The sequence below is a fragment of the Plecotus auritus genome, assembly GCF_963455305.1.
Source record: "Plecotus auritus genome assembly, chromosome: 6".
Classification (NCBI taxonomy): Eukaryota; Metazoa; Chordata; class Mammalia; order Chiroptera; family Vespertilionidae; genus Plecotus; species Plecotus auritus.
Window position 1 is genome coordinate 31,487,674 of NC_137773.1, and position 13,821 is coordinate 31,501,494.

At 44.1% G+C, this 13,821-nt stretch overlaps 1 protein-coding gene across 3 annotated transcripts in view; it reads left to right on the forward strand.

Moving 5' to 3' along the window:
- SIL1 (SIL1 nucleotide exchange factor) overlaps positions 1-13,821 on the forward strand; it is a 237,221-nt gene that overhangs the window by 150,383 nt on the left and 73,017 nt on the right. For all 3 annotated transcript variants that reach the window (XR_013960842.1, XM_080672995.1, XM_080672994.1), the window contains exon 6: positions 5,775-5,966. Coding sequence is in view for 2 of the 3 variants with exons in the window: in XM_080672995.1 (XP_080529121.1) it covers positions 5,775-5,966 (192 nt within the window). In the remaining variant the exon portion in view is untranslated. The remainder of the gene's footprint in view (positions 1-5,774; positions 5,967-13,821) is intronic.

The window sequence follows — 13,821 nt, forward strand, 5'->3', positions numbered from 1 at the left end:
AGTCGCTATGATGTGCGCTGACCACCAGGGGGGCGCACACAGAATGTGGGGGGGCATCAGCAGCAGGCAGCAGAGCGCAGAACATGGTGGGCATTGGCCGCGGTGGGATGGTGGAGCAGGTGAGCAGGGGCGCCAGACCAAGGCGGGGTGCTGGTCGCTGTCATAGGGGCAAGCCTCTGGTGGTTACTGAAAATTCTTTGCTCCCATGTGACACGGTCCTGCTGGGTGCTCGCACCTGCTGCCAGTGCCGGCCCCACTCGCACCCGCTGCCGGTGCCGGAGCCACCGCTCGCACTCGCTGCCAGTGCCTAGCACCAGCCCTGATCACTCGACGCTGTCAGTGGGTGCGAGCGTGGCTGCCGGCCCCAATCGCCCCTGAGGGCTTCTTCACCTCCCCCTGCTCCTGAGGGATGATGGGGCCAGCCATCACCTCTCACACCTGCTGCTGGTGTCGGCTCCGCTCGCACCCACTGCCAGCGTTGGAACCGCCGCTTGCACCCACTGCCAGTGCCGGCCTCACTCACACCCATAGCCAGTGCCAGAGCTGCCGCTTGTAGCCGCTGCCAGTCCTGATTGCTTGGTGCCATCAATGGGTGCAAGTGGCAGCTGCTGGCCCCGATCACCCCTGATGGCTTTTCTACCTCCCCCTGCTCCTGAGGGGCGATCGGGGCAGCAGCTGCTGCTCGCATCCGTTGACGGCGCCAGGCCCACTTGCACCTGCTGCTGGCACCAGCCCCAGTTGCTCCACACTGTCAGCAGATGCAAGCAGGGCCAGTGCTGTCAGAGCCTGGGAGTGTGTGGGAGCGGGGCTGCCGGCAGACTGGACCCAGGCGGGGCGCAGAGGATGAGCCGAGACTCACCCTTGTGCCTACCGCAGCCTTCCAGCCCACAGTTCCTTTCAAGGGGCATGAATTCGTGCACTGGGCCCCTAGTATACAGATAACGTATTATAGAATTGTATCCCTGAAACTTATATAATTGTATTAATCAATGTCACCCCAATAAATTCAATAAAAAAAAACACATTTAAACCCAGGTTGTGTGGTGGCTTGCAAATACAGGATTGTGCTTTTGCTATTTTTAAAAACCATACTGTCAGATATTGTGTCATATCCTGTCAACTGAGAGAATGTTTTTTTAGCTTTATTTTTTTTCAGAGGGAAGGGTATCAATTCTGTTGTGTTCATTGGTACTTTAGTAGATTTAAGTGAATCAGTCCTTCTCAGAGTCACTTGCTTCATGGAAAAGCTCTGTTTTGCCCAACAGATTTGGGCTGTTATTGTTGAAACTGATCCCTTTATTCCTCTATTACCATACAGATTGCTTGATGCTTTGTTTTATCATGTCAGATGTTGTTCACCTGTATACTATAAATTGTTGCATTTTAAAATATGGCCATCTTAAACTTTTGATTCTGGGCAAGATGAAGAAGACTCATTTCTCTTTATTCTTCCTACTAAAGGACAACTAAAAATCCTGGACATAATACTAAAAGTAAAATATAAGAACACTCTAAAAGGTAGGAAGAAGAAGGCAGACTGGGTAGGGATGTAGGAACTTGATGAATGACCTGGCAGTGAGTTTCTTGGGCTTTCTTGTTGTGCTTTGTATATCCCAGAGTGGGCACTAAAGAAGCCTACATCTTGGAAATGCCAACAGGTACAGATAGAAAATAGCCCTAATAAAAGTCTGTTCTTTCGAGAGAAAGAACCAAGCAAAGGGCAGCCTAATAGGACAAAGAACTTTTGGACAATACCTGTCCCACTTTAGCCAAAGAACATGGAAATCTTCCCATCTTAACCCTTAGTGCCAGTGGAAGTTGAATGGGGAACTTGGATTTCAATCTCCCATGTGGTGGTAACAAACTGCACTCTCATTCCTCCACCAGAGTGGTGTCAGCAAAAGCTGAATGGGGAACCTGAACTTGCTCTCCTCCTTTGGCAGTGAGATGGTGTGAGGCTGTAATCTGTTACCACCACCAAGGTGGTGTCAGTGAGAGTTGAGCAGAGAGTTGAGGCAGAATTTTTTACCTTCTGCCCAGTGTTAGGAGACTATTCTTTGCTTCCTTCACTGGTGTGCTACCAGTAGAGACCAATGTTTTTCATCCTCCACATGGGGTAGTGTGATCTGCTACAAGGGTGGGATCAGCAGAGGCCAAGAAGAGAACCTGAAAGTTGTCCCCTGCTTGGTAGCACCAAGAAAATTTTTCACTTCTCCTAGCTGAGGTAATGCCAGTGGAGTTGGGGGGGGGGGGGTGAATGGAGAGTCTATACTTTCACCCTTTACCTGGTGGCAGTGAGGCAGTGTGATCCCACTCTGAGGCAATGTCAGTGGGAGTAACTAAGGAGGCCAACTTTCCACCCCTAGACCAGCAGCAATGAGGCAATGCTTCAATCCCCCATAGGGTGCTGTCAGTAGAGGCTAAGGAAGGAATTCTATTCCCAATGTCCAGTGCCCAGTGGTGGCAGATGATGTGTTTTTTTTCCTAACTAGAGAGTATGGTAGGATTGTGGGGAGAAGGGAGCTAGAGAAAGGGATTTTGCAAATGAAGTCCTGGGCATGCTTTTTAGTGATTCACATGAGAAATTGACCAGAGTTAACACAGTAAAAGATTTAAGAACTGAACTGTAGTTTGGAATACTGCCCAGGTGTTTAGATTAGCTTCTGGTTAGCACACAAAAGAAGTAGACCAAAATAACACTGCAAAGGCTCTGAAAACTTGTTTTGTAGTCACAGCTATACAAGAAGGCCAGAACCAGCATATGAAACCTAAACAATGTTACTGCCTACTGAAAAGGAAGATTCAGAGTCTTAAGACCAGAGTGTCCAGGATACAGTAAAAAATCACTCATCATACCAATAATCAGGAAAATCAAAACATATTTTAGGAGTTACCAGCAGTGAGATGACTCAGAAGTTGGAATTATCTAACAAGGATTTTAAAGCAGTTCTCATAAAAAAAAGCAATATGAACACTTTTGAAACAAATGACAACCTCAGCAAAGAAATAGAAGATATAAAAAAGAATTAAATGGAATTTTAGAACTGAAAAATACAGCAATTTAAAAAAAAATTAATGGGTAGGCTTAATACAAAATAGAGATGAGAGAGCAAAACATCAGTGAACCTGAAGACAGATAAAAATTTCTTAATCTAAAGAAGAAAAAAAATAGATTGGAAAAATGAACAGAGATTTTAGGAAACTATAGGACTATAGGCATACCTCTTTTTATTGAGCTTTGAAGATATTGTGTTTTCCCTCCACCAGTAAAAAGATTACAACTAGCTGAAGGCTCAGATGATGTTTAGCATTTTTAGCAGTAAAATATTTTTATACATTAAGATATGTACATCGTAGTTTTTTTTAGATATAATGCTATTGCACACTTAATAGGCTACAGTATGATATAAACATAACTTTTATATGCATTGGGAAGCTAAAAATTTTGTGCGACTCACTTTATTGTGGTATTTGCTTTACTGTATGATCTGAAACTGAATCTGCAATATCTCCTTGGTATGCCTGTGTAACAAAAGATCTAAAATTTGTGTCACTGGAGTTTCAGAAGGAAAGAAGAATATGGGACTAAAAAAATAATCAAAGAAATGAAGATGGAAACATTCCCAGAGATAATGAAATGCATAAACCCATGGATTCATGAAACTGAATAATATAATAGCCAAAACCCTGGAATAACTCAAATTTTCTTCAATAGCTGAATGGTTAAAAACAAATATCTATATAGTGGAATACTACTCAGCATTAAAAAGAAATGAACCATTGATATATGCAGTAACGTGGATATATCTCAAATTCATTATGTTCACTAAAAAAGCACCAATCTCAAAAGGTTATAGGCTTTGTAATTCCATATATACAACATTCTCCAAATGCCAGAATTATAGAGATGGAGAGTGAATCAGTGGTTGCCAGGGCATAATGACAAAAGGGAGTGGACGGGAGGACGAGGTACACCTATAAAGGAGCACAACACACATAAAAATATAGATTTCACATAAAAAAAAAAAAGCACAACAGCCCTGGTGGGTTTGGCTCAGTGGATAGAGCCTTGGCCACAGACTGAAGGGTCTGGGGTTTGATTCTGTACTTTGGTTACAGGCTTGGGTTGCAGGCTCAATTCCCAGCCTCTGTCAGGAGCGTGCAGGAGGCAACCAATTGATGTGTCCTTATTACATCAACGTTTCTATCTCCCTCTCCCTTCCATTTACTCTAATAATCAATGGAAAAATATCCTCCGGTGAGAATTTAAAAAAAATAAAAATAAAGGGACACAATGGAGGTGGAGATGTACAGTTCTGTAGCTTCGTTGTTCTGGTGGTCACATGAATCTATATATTGAACAAAATTGTTTAGAATAATACAGACACACACATGCAAATGTGTACATATAAAAGCTGGTGAAATCTGAATAAGACTTGTAGTCTTATTAACAGTATTGTACCTAAGTCATTTTCTTGGTTTGGATGTGTGCTATTGTAATGTATGATGTTACCATTGGGGAAAGCTGAAAGAAGGATACATGGCACTGTCTGTACTATTTTTGTAATTTACTGTGAGTATTTAATTATTGCAAAATAAACAGCTTTTTTTCCTTCCTTCCAAAAAAAAAAAAAAAAAAGGCCTTTCTGAGGTCCAGTTACACATCATTTTTGTGAGGCAGAGGTCACTAGTTTCTTATTCTGCTCACTTGCTTGTCATCCTACAGTTCTTTGCCTGGCAGAGTTCTCTAGCAGGGTGTAGGGAGAGCATCTCCCTGTTGTAAGCAGAATATGGCATCCTATAGATGTAATTACTTTGCTAGGAGTTTGGTCTTTTAAAAGAGAGGCTGATTCATTCCTTTGGTTGGTGTTTCTATGGAGTGCTTATAACTGGAGAAAAACCCAAAGGTAATAAATAGATGAGCAATTTGGAACTGACAGCTGCTCATCATCCTGCTTTTTATAAATATTCGTGCCTTTTAATTTTTCTCAAAAGATAGAGACACAAACCACTGTGACATTTCAGACTTGTTATAAGCACTATCCTCTAAAATGGGAAGAAAACAAGGAGTGTCACAGGTATAAAATATCTAATTAAAATCTTTTATTCACCTCCAACGTCACCTCATTTTTAAAACCTTTGTATGAGTGTGGGGTAAGGAGGGATTGAGAGAAAACTGTTTGAGATTTGAGTATAGTACATACAGTAATTTAGCCACTTCAAACAGTTGAACAAATTGTACACCTGTAGTTAGATTGACGGTAATGACGGTGATTTAACTTTCATCAGCAAATTGCTCCCACTCTGACATCTCTTTACCCACAGTTTTCTACATCTGGGTTTCCCTATAATGTTGCTGGATTGGGCAGGACAAAGCCAAGATATTCTATGATTGTGGAATATAGAGAACCAAGGTGTAGATTATTCCACCTTGACCTCAGCCTTTCCCTATGATGTTAGGGATTGAAAGTGAGCTTGCATTGCTTTCCCTGACCTCAGTGATTACAGCAACAAGACTTTTCAATCTTCCTGAACATTGGAAGTCAGATTGGGATAAGAGAACCGTGGAAAACCTTGGGTGTGTTTTTTGGGGCAGACGGCTTTATGAGTAGACTCTGAAAGCATCTTAGAAGACATTTCATTCATAGTACACATGAACGAAAATTTTGAGTGTTGGAGAAGCAATTCTTTAAGAAGGCGCATCCATGGTAGACCACAGGAGTTTTGGAAAGATATCTCCAATTGATTTAATTAATCATCTCTTTGCTTCCTAGGCAAGGCAGGCTGAGGTTAAACGTCTCTTCCGCCCCATTGAGGAACTAAAAAGGGACTTTGCGGAGCTGAATGTTGTCATTGAGACTGACATGCAGATAATGGTACGGCTAATCAACAAATTCAATAGTTCCAGCTCCAGCCTGGAAGAGAAGATTGCTGCACTCTTTGATCTTGAATATTATGTCCACCAGGTATTGTATTTCATTCTCCATAAGTCTGATTTTTAACTGACAGCTTTTCCCCCCACTCTCCACCCCCCGTCCTAAGCTCTTGGAAAATACATCAGCATCTATACTTCTCTCCCAGCATGTACAGTATTTTTAATCTAGGCCAATATCTATTTTCTTAAGATACATTCCTTTTTTCTTTTTTAATCATCACCCAAGGATATGTTTTTATTGATTTTAGGGAGGGAGGGAGAGAGAAAATGAAGGAAACATCAATGTGAGAAAGAAATATCGATTGGTTTCCTTTCATACCTGTCCTAACTGGAGATAGAATCTGTAAATTATGTACCCTGACCAGAATTCGAACTTGGTACACAGGACAACGCTCCTAAGCAATGAGCCACCTGGCCAGGGCAAGATGCATTCTTAGAGGCCAGAGCCAACCTCTTTTTCATTTGGAGGATTACCTCCTTTATTTTTCAACACTGAGGATACAGCAGAAGTAAAATAGATGTGGTCCCTATTCCACGTAGATTAAAATTTTGTAAGAGGGGATCTATATATATATAAAAGCCTAAGTGACCATTATGACCAGCTGACCAAATGACCAGTCAACCAGTCCCTGTGACGTGCACTGACCACCAGGGGGCAGGAGCTCAATGCAAGAGCTGCCCTCTGGTGGTCAGTGTGCTCCCACAGCCAACCTCCTGCTGCCGGCCAACCTCCTGCTGCCGGCCAACCTCCCGTGGTCCCTTCCCCCAGCCGGCCGGCCCTGATCGGGACTGGCAGAGATGCCCCGATCGGCCCCCATTGCCGGCCAGGCCGAGGGACCTCACCTGTGGACGAATTTGTGCACCAGGCCTCTAGTAATTAAATAAATAATTCAACAATGATCTAATTAACAACTTAATGATGAGAGAATTTAAAATTGTGTTGAGGGCTCCAGAAGGTAATGTAGGAGTATATGACAGGGGAATTTAGCCTAGTTAGGGGCATTGGGAAGGCTTCCCTGAGTATGTGACATTTAAGCTGAGCAATAAAGGATGAATAGGAGTTGGCTAAGCAAAGAGAGGAGATTAAAGCAGTGGATGGCAAACTATAGACCAAATCTGCCCCACTGCCAGCTTTTATAAAGTTTTTTTTGGGACACCGTCACACCTATTTGTTTATGTATTGTTTTATTGTTTTGGGCTGTATCTAAACTACAAGGGCAGAGTTGAGTATTTGTGACAGAAACCATATGGCTCAGAAAAGTCAACAATATTTATTATCAGGCCCTTTAGAAAAAGTTTGCCAACCCTTGGAATAGGCCATTCCAGGCAGAGGAAACATCGTGTGCAAAGATTCTGAGTTAGAGAAGAGCTTGGTGAAATTGAGGACCTGGAAAAGATTAGAGCATAGTTACCAGGGGATGGGGTAGCAGAGATAAAGTAGAAAGGTTAGGGAGTCAGTGGGCTGTGGTTGGGAATACCATGCTCTTTATGATTTTATCCTTGATCCTAAGAACCATTGGAGAATTTGAAGCAGGGAAATGACTGATCAGACTTGTGTCATAATAGTTAAAATTTATGGAGCATTATCATATAACTAGAGGCCCGGTGCACGAAATTTGTGCACGGGGGAGGGGGTTGTCCCTCAGCCTAGCCTGTACCCTCTCCAATCTGGGACCCCTCGAGAGATGTCCGACTGCCCGTTAGGGCTGATCTCACTGGGACCCCTCGAGAGCAGTCGGACATCCCTCTCACAATCCAGGACTGCTGGATCCCAACTGCTCACCTGCCTGCCTTCCTGATTGCCCCTAACTGCTTCTGCCTGCCAGCCTGATCACCCTCTAACCACTCCCCTGCCAGCCTGATTGATGCCTAACTGCTCCCCTGCCAGCCTGTTTGCTCCTAACTGTCCTCCTTGCAGGCCTGGTCCCCCACAACTGCTCTCCCCTGCAGGCCTGGGTGCCCCCCCAACTGCCCTCCCCTGCAGGCCTGGTCACCCCTAACTGCCCTCCCCTGCAGGCCTGGTTCCCCCCAACTGCTCTCCCCTGCAGGCCTGGTTCCCCCCAACTGATCTCCCCTGCAGGCCTGGGTCCATCCCAACTGCCTTTCCCTGCAGGCCTGGTCGCCCCCAACTTCCCTCCTCTGCTGGCTTGGTCACCCCTAACTACCCTACCCTGCAGGCTTGATCACCCCCAACTGCCCTCCCTTGCAGGCCTGGTCCCTCCCAACTGCCCTCCCTTGCTGGCCATCTTGTGGTGGCCATCTTGTGTCCACATGGGGGCAGGATCTTTGACCACATAGGGGCAGCCATCTTGTGTGTTGGAGTGATGGTCAATCTGCATATTACTCTTTTATTAGATAGGATAGAGGCCTGGTGCACAGGTGGGGGCCAGCTGGTTTGCCCTAAAGGGTGTCCCGGATCAGGGTGGGGGTTCCCTTGGGGCGTGAGGCGGCCTGGGCGAGGGGCCTGTGGTGGTTTGCAGGCCGGCCACGCCCCCTGGTGACCCAAGCGGAGGCCCTTGTATCTGGGGTTTATTTATCTTCTACAATTGAAACTTTGTAGCCTGGAGCGGATCCAAGCCTTCTGCTTGCTCTGTGGTGGCAGCCATTTTTTGGGGGATTTATGTATCCTCTATAATTGAAACTTTTTAGCCTTAAGCGGAGGCCTTGGCGGGCCAGGGTGTGCGGAAAGCTTGGCTTCCTCCATCACCGGGGGCAACCCTAGCCTCCTGCTCTTTCCAGCTCCGTGGCTGCCGCCATTTCTGTTTGGATTTATGTATCTTCTATCATTGAAACTTTGTAGCCTTGAGTGAAGGCCTAGGCCAACAAGGGCAGGCGGAAAGCTTGGCTTCCTCCATTGCTGGGGAAACCCAAGCCTCCCTCCTGCTCTCTGTGGCTGTAGCCATCTTGGTTGGGTTTATTTGCATATTTGCTCCTGATTGGCTGGTGGGCGTGGCTTGTGAGCATGGTAGCGGAGTGATGGTTAATTTGCATATTACTCTTTTATTATATAGGATTAGCTCATATTCCAGTGCTTTGTACACTTTAATTTATTGGCTTCTACAGCTGCCTTATGAGTAGGCATAGCACTGATATTAATCCCATTTTATAACTGAGGCAAATGAGGTCACACTTGTGATTGCCCAAGGTCACCCAGTTAGTGAGTGGTAGAGCTGGAATTTGCAACAAAGTCTGACTGACCCCAAACTCTGTGCACTTAACCTTTTGGCCACTCTGCCTCTTATAGGATACTGGTACCATTTGAATAAAGGCTGAAATGTAGTGAGTCTAAGGAAAAGGAACCAGGAGAAGCCATTTATTTATTCAATAAATTAATTTATTGGGTGCCAGTTAAGTCCCAGACACTGTTCCAGGCACTTAGAATATATCTCTTATCTTCTAGCAAAAATAGACAGACAATAAACATAACTAATAAGTAAATTATATACAATATGTTTAAAGGTGATAAATACTATGGAAAAATAAAAAGAGCAGGGAAGGGAATGAGCCTCTTGGGCAAGAGAAACAGGAAATACCCTTAGCCCTAAAGTGGGAGCATGTCTAATGTATTTGAGGAACCACAAGGAAGTCAGTGTGGCTGGAGCTGAGAGAAGAGGGAGAGAGGTAGATGAAACTCAGAGATATGATGGGAGGAAGATCATGGAGCTCCTTGTAGACCATGGAAAAGAATGAAATTGGACGTTATTAGAGGATGACATGCTCTGACTTTTAAAGGATCCCTCTGGCTTCTGTATTGAGAATTAGACAAGAGGCAGGGGTGGGGTGGTCATGGGTAGAAGCAGGGAAATCAGATAGGAGGCTGTTGCAGTAATCCAGACTATGGGGAATGTTTCCCCAGGAAAGCTGTGTAACCATAATCAAAGGCTTTTTGAGATCCCCACCAAGACATAGATCTTCACCATCCTCCCACACACGACAGCATCCTTGTTCTCTATTATAAACTAGGCTAAATACATTCTCTCTTGAGGATTTATCAGCCTTTGTGGTGAGAGAGGATAAGTGTATACTGTATCTGCAGGAATTATGGGACGGCCATTTCATCTTCTTTCTCTGCTCATAACTCTTTCTCAGTCAAATAGCAGGTCTGTGAGCTCTTTAGAGGAAAAAAAAAATGGACCTGGGTTCTCTTTTCTTTTTCCAGTCTTTCTCTTCAGGGTAAAAAAACCCAAACATTCTAATAGCATTTCTATTATAGATATTTAAAGGACTGAGGATCCTAGGGGTTATTGGCTAAGTCAGTCCTGCTTTGATGTTGACAGCTTTTATTTTTTCTCAACATACTTGGATAGATCTTCAGTTATCAGGTTTCTGTAAGCTCTTCCTTTAGCTGCAGCATAAAAAGCCAAAATGACTAGAAAGCTTATCATAGCAGAGGGGAGTGAGTACACAAAAGGGCCCTGACATATTTCTTTTTTCCCAAAAGCCAGGTGATACCCTATTCTGCTTTCATAGGGCGCTAGTTAGAGTAAACAGTTAGACATTGTCCACCTCAGCCTGAGGTTAGCCTGGTAATCAACCAGTCCCCTGTTAGAGGCCAAACTTGCCCTGTTGACAGAAGAGTCATAAATGTTTTGGGTCATTAGCCTTTTAATTGGAAATATAAGGTCCTTGTTTTGGGATGGTATCTCAGGTTTCCACACAACAGTGTTAAGTTGTGATTAAAGAAGACACAGATTAGCCTCAAGTTCCAGTTGCAGTGGGGAATTGGGGTGATGTAGCACTAGCTTTGAGGAAGATAGGATGTTTCTTTTTTTTTTTTTAATATATTTTATTGATTTTTTACAGAGAGGAAGGGAGAAGGATAGAGAGTTAGAAACATCGATGAGAGAGAAACATCGATCAGCTGCCTCCTGCACACCCCCTACTGGGGATGTGCCCGCAACCAAGGTACATGCTCTTGACCGGAATCGAACCTAGGACCCTTCAATCCGCAGGCCGACGCTCTATCCACTGAGCCAAACCGGTTTGGGCAGGATGTTTCTTGCTAGGAACTTCACCAGTCTACTCCTATTCTAGATTCACTGATTGGTGGTTTTGAGAGCCATGGGCTTCAAGGACCCAAAATGGATCTGCCCAAGTATTCCTCATAGCCGTGTTTGAATTATTAAACAGGATTTGTGAAAAGCAAAGCCATGGGTGTAGAAAACAGTTTGTGAGTTGTTTATGAGGAGCAGCTTCTGTCTGCCCATCCACTCTGGGGCAGTGTGTTTACCTTCTCTCACATCACAACTCCTCAGTGATTTACCACCATTTCTTCCTTTCTCGGTTTCCTTTTCTCTCATTGTCTTTTCAGTGTTGTGGTTCTCTTTTTTCCTCCTGAGTGTTGACATAGTTCTCTTCTACCCCCATCTTTAGCACTCCATTCTTCTACCTTGACTTCCTTTCCACCTGTCCCACCTCATTCTGAAGACATCCTTGGAGAAGTTCTGCCCCCAGACCCAGATTTTGGAGCTTGATTTTCTGGGCATGCAGTGGGCAGAATGACTCCTTTCTTTCTCATCTCTAGTGAAATAAAAAATGAGAAAACATCTTGAGAAAACTGAAGTGCTTATATAAATGTCAGCATTTATAATACCCTGAAATATCTTTGTAGTAATAAAGATAATCTAGTACAGAACCTTTGTGACTCTGGGCTCTGTTGTTTTGGGGCTTTCAGAGTGGCAGCTGTTTTTGTAGGAACTCATGCAAGCTTTGATAATGTAGCCATCCTAGGCACAGAATGACAGGACTCTGAGCAATGGTTTTGTATGCAAAAGACCTGGAGGAAGGAGGATCAGAGGAGAGGTGATGAATTCTTGGATTTTAAAAACAGAGTATGTGAGGAAGGCTCAGTAAGTATTACTGTTTCCCCGAAAATAAGACAGTGTCTTATATTAATTTTTGCCCCCAAAGACATGCTAGGTCTTATTTTCAGGGGATGTCTTATTTTTCCATGAAGAAGAATACGGTACACATTTATTGTTAAATGAAAATAAAGGAAATTTATTACCTGTATATGGTACAGTAGTACGGTAGTTGTCAACACAAACCAGACAAACTGAATCCTACAGTATCAAGAATTTACTCATTTATTCAATGACAATCATGTCATCATCTTCTGGAACATCATCATAACAATCCAATTCCTGAATTTCCTGGTGAATTTCTTGTGACTCCATTTCTTTCAGAATCAGTGGACCAAATCTCTCATGTTTAGCAATAGCACTGTCTTTAAATGAGTACTTCTTGTCAAGGTAGCCTGCTCGCAGTGCATTTGCAATGCAATTGTCAGTGATTTTCTCCCATGAATTCTTCACCCAAGTCACAACTTCTTGCAGTTTAGGTTTCACAAAGTTTCCATGCTGATTTCTCTCCATTCTATTTTCAATGTAGTCATTAATTTCCATGCGCAAATTGAATTTGAATGGCTTGTTTATTGCAATATCAAGAGTCTGGAGATAGGCCGTCATTCCTGCGGGAATCATTATCTGATCTATTTTTCTTTCGTGAAGAAATGTCTTCATGTCTTTAGCGCGGTGAGTGCTGGCTGCATCCCAGACTAGCAGACCTCTTTGGCTCCCTCGCATAACAAGCGGCAGCATTAAATCGACCCACTTCCTTATAACTGCTTGTGTGGCCCAGGCTTTTTCAGTTTCAGGAATAAAAACGCCCAAAACACGTTCAATCTTTTCCTTCTTGCCCTTAGAAATGATTAAAGGTGGGATTTTAGTGCCATCCAGACAAATTGCCAAAATACAGGAAACACGTGCACTTTTGTAAGCAGTCGAGGGAATGTACGCTAAGGAGGCACCCCGCTGTTCAATTGTTGTTTGAGATGATGGCCCATAAACACTGCAGTTTCATCCATAGCAATCATGTTGGAAAGATTGTATTTAGAGAAGTCAGCATCATCCATAAAGGACTTGAATGCAAGTGCTCGCTTAATAACTTGAGTATCTTCCAACCTAAACAATGTTGTAGATCTTCTTAAAGACAGTTCACTTCGCTGAAGGAAATTATCCAGCCAGCGTTGTGATGCTTTGAAGTCTTCGGGGGCTATGTCAAACTGTGGTGCCATTGCAAGGGCAAATTCTTGAATCTGAGCCCTATTCACAACCAAAGCCTTTGCTCTCCTGTCAACAACCCATTCACAGATCAGGTCTTCCAGCTCGGAAAATAATGGTTGCTGACCTGATCCACACTTGCGCTTTTTAGCATTTCCCTTGTCCACTTGTTCAATGAGGTTACCATACTCTGCTCGCCATTTTGGGACCAATTGGATACTCAACATCTTCTCTTTGCAGAAAGCAGTAAGATTTTGGCCCCAAGAGTCTTCCACGATTCCTTTCTTGTACTCCACGGAGTAGCTTTTTCTTTTTGCGCTCATTTCTAGGGGTAAAAAAAAAAAAAGGAATTGGGATATCAAGGTTGGGGGAGGGGGATCACTCAAAATGACACAGGGGGAATCAGAGGGGGGAATCAAAATGGCACAGGAGAATCAGAGGGGGGATTACCATTTTAGTAACCCCTTTTGATCCTCCGTATCATTTTGATTGCCCCCTCTGATCCTCCTGTGTCATTTTAAGTGATCCCCCTCCCCCCACCCCTGTGCCACTGAACACCTTCACCAGACATCCCCCCTACCCCTTTATCAGACATTTACCCCCTGGGGCCTGCCTGGGGACTGTCACTGGGCTTGCTGGGGCCTGGATCTGGGCTGGAGCAGGGTCTGCCACTGACTGAGAACCTTCAGTCATCATGAAGGCGGCCGCGAGCATCAGGTAGTGTCACCAGAGACAGACCAGCACTCACCACCTTCGCCGTATCCCGTCTGCTCTAATCCTCCTGTTCTTCTACATGCATCTGCAAAAGTCTCCTCCTCTCTCCCG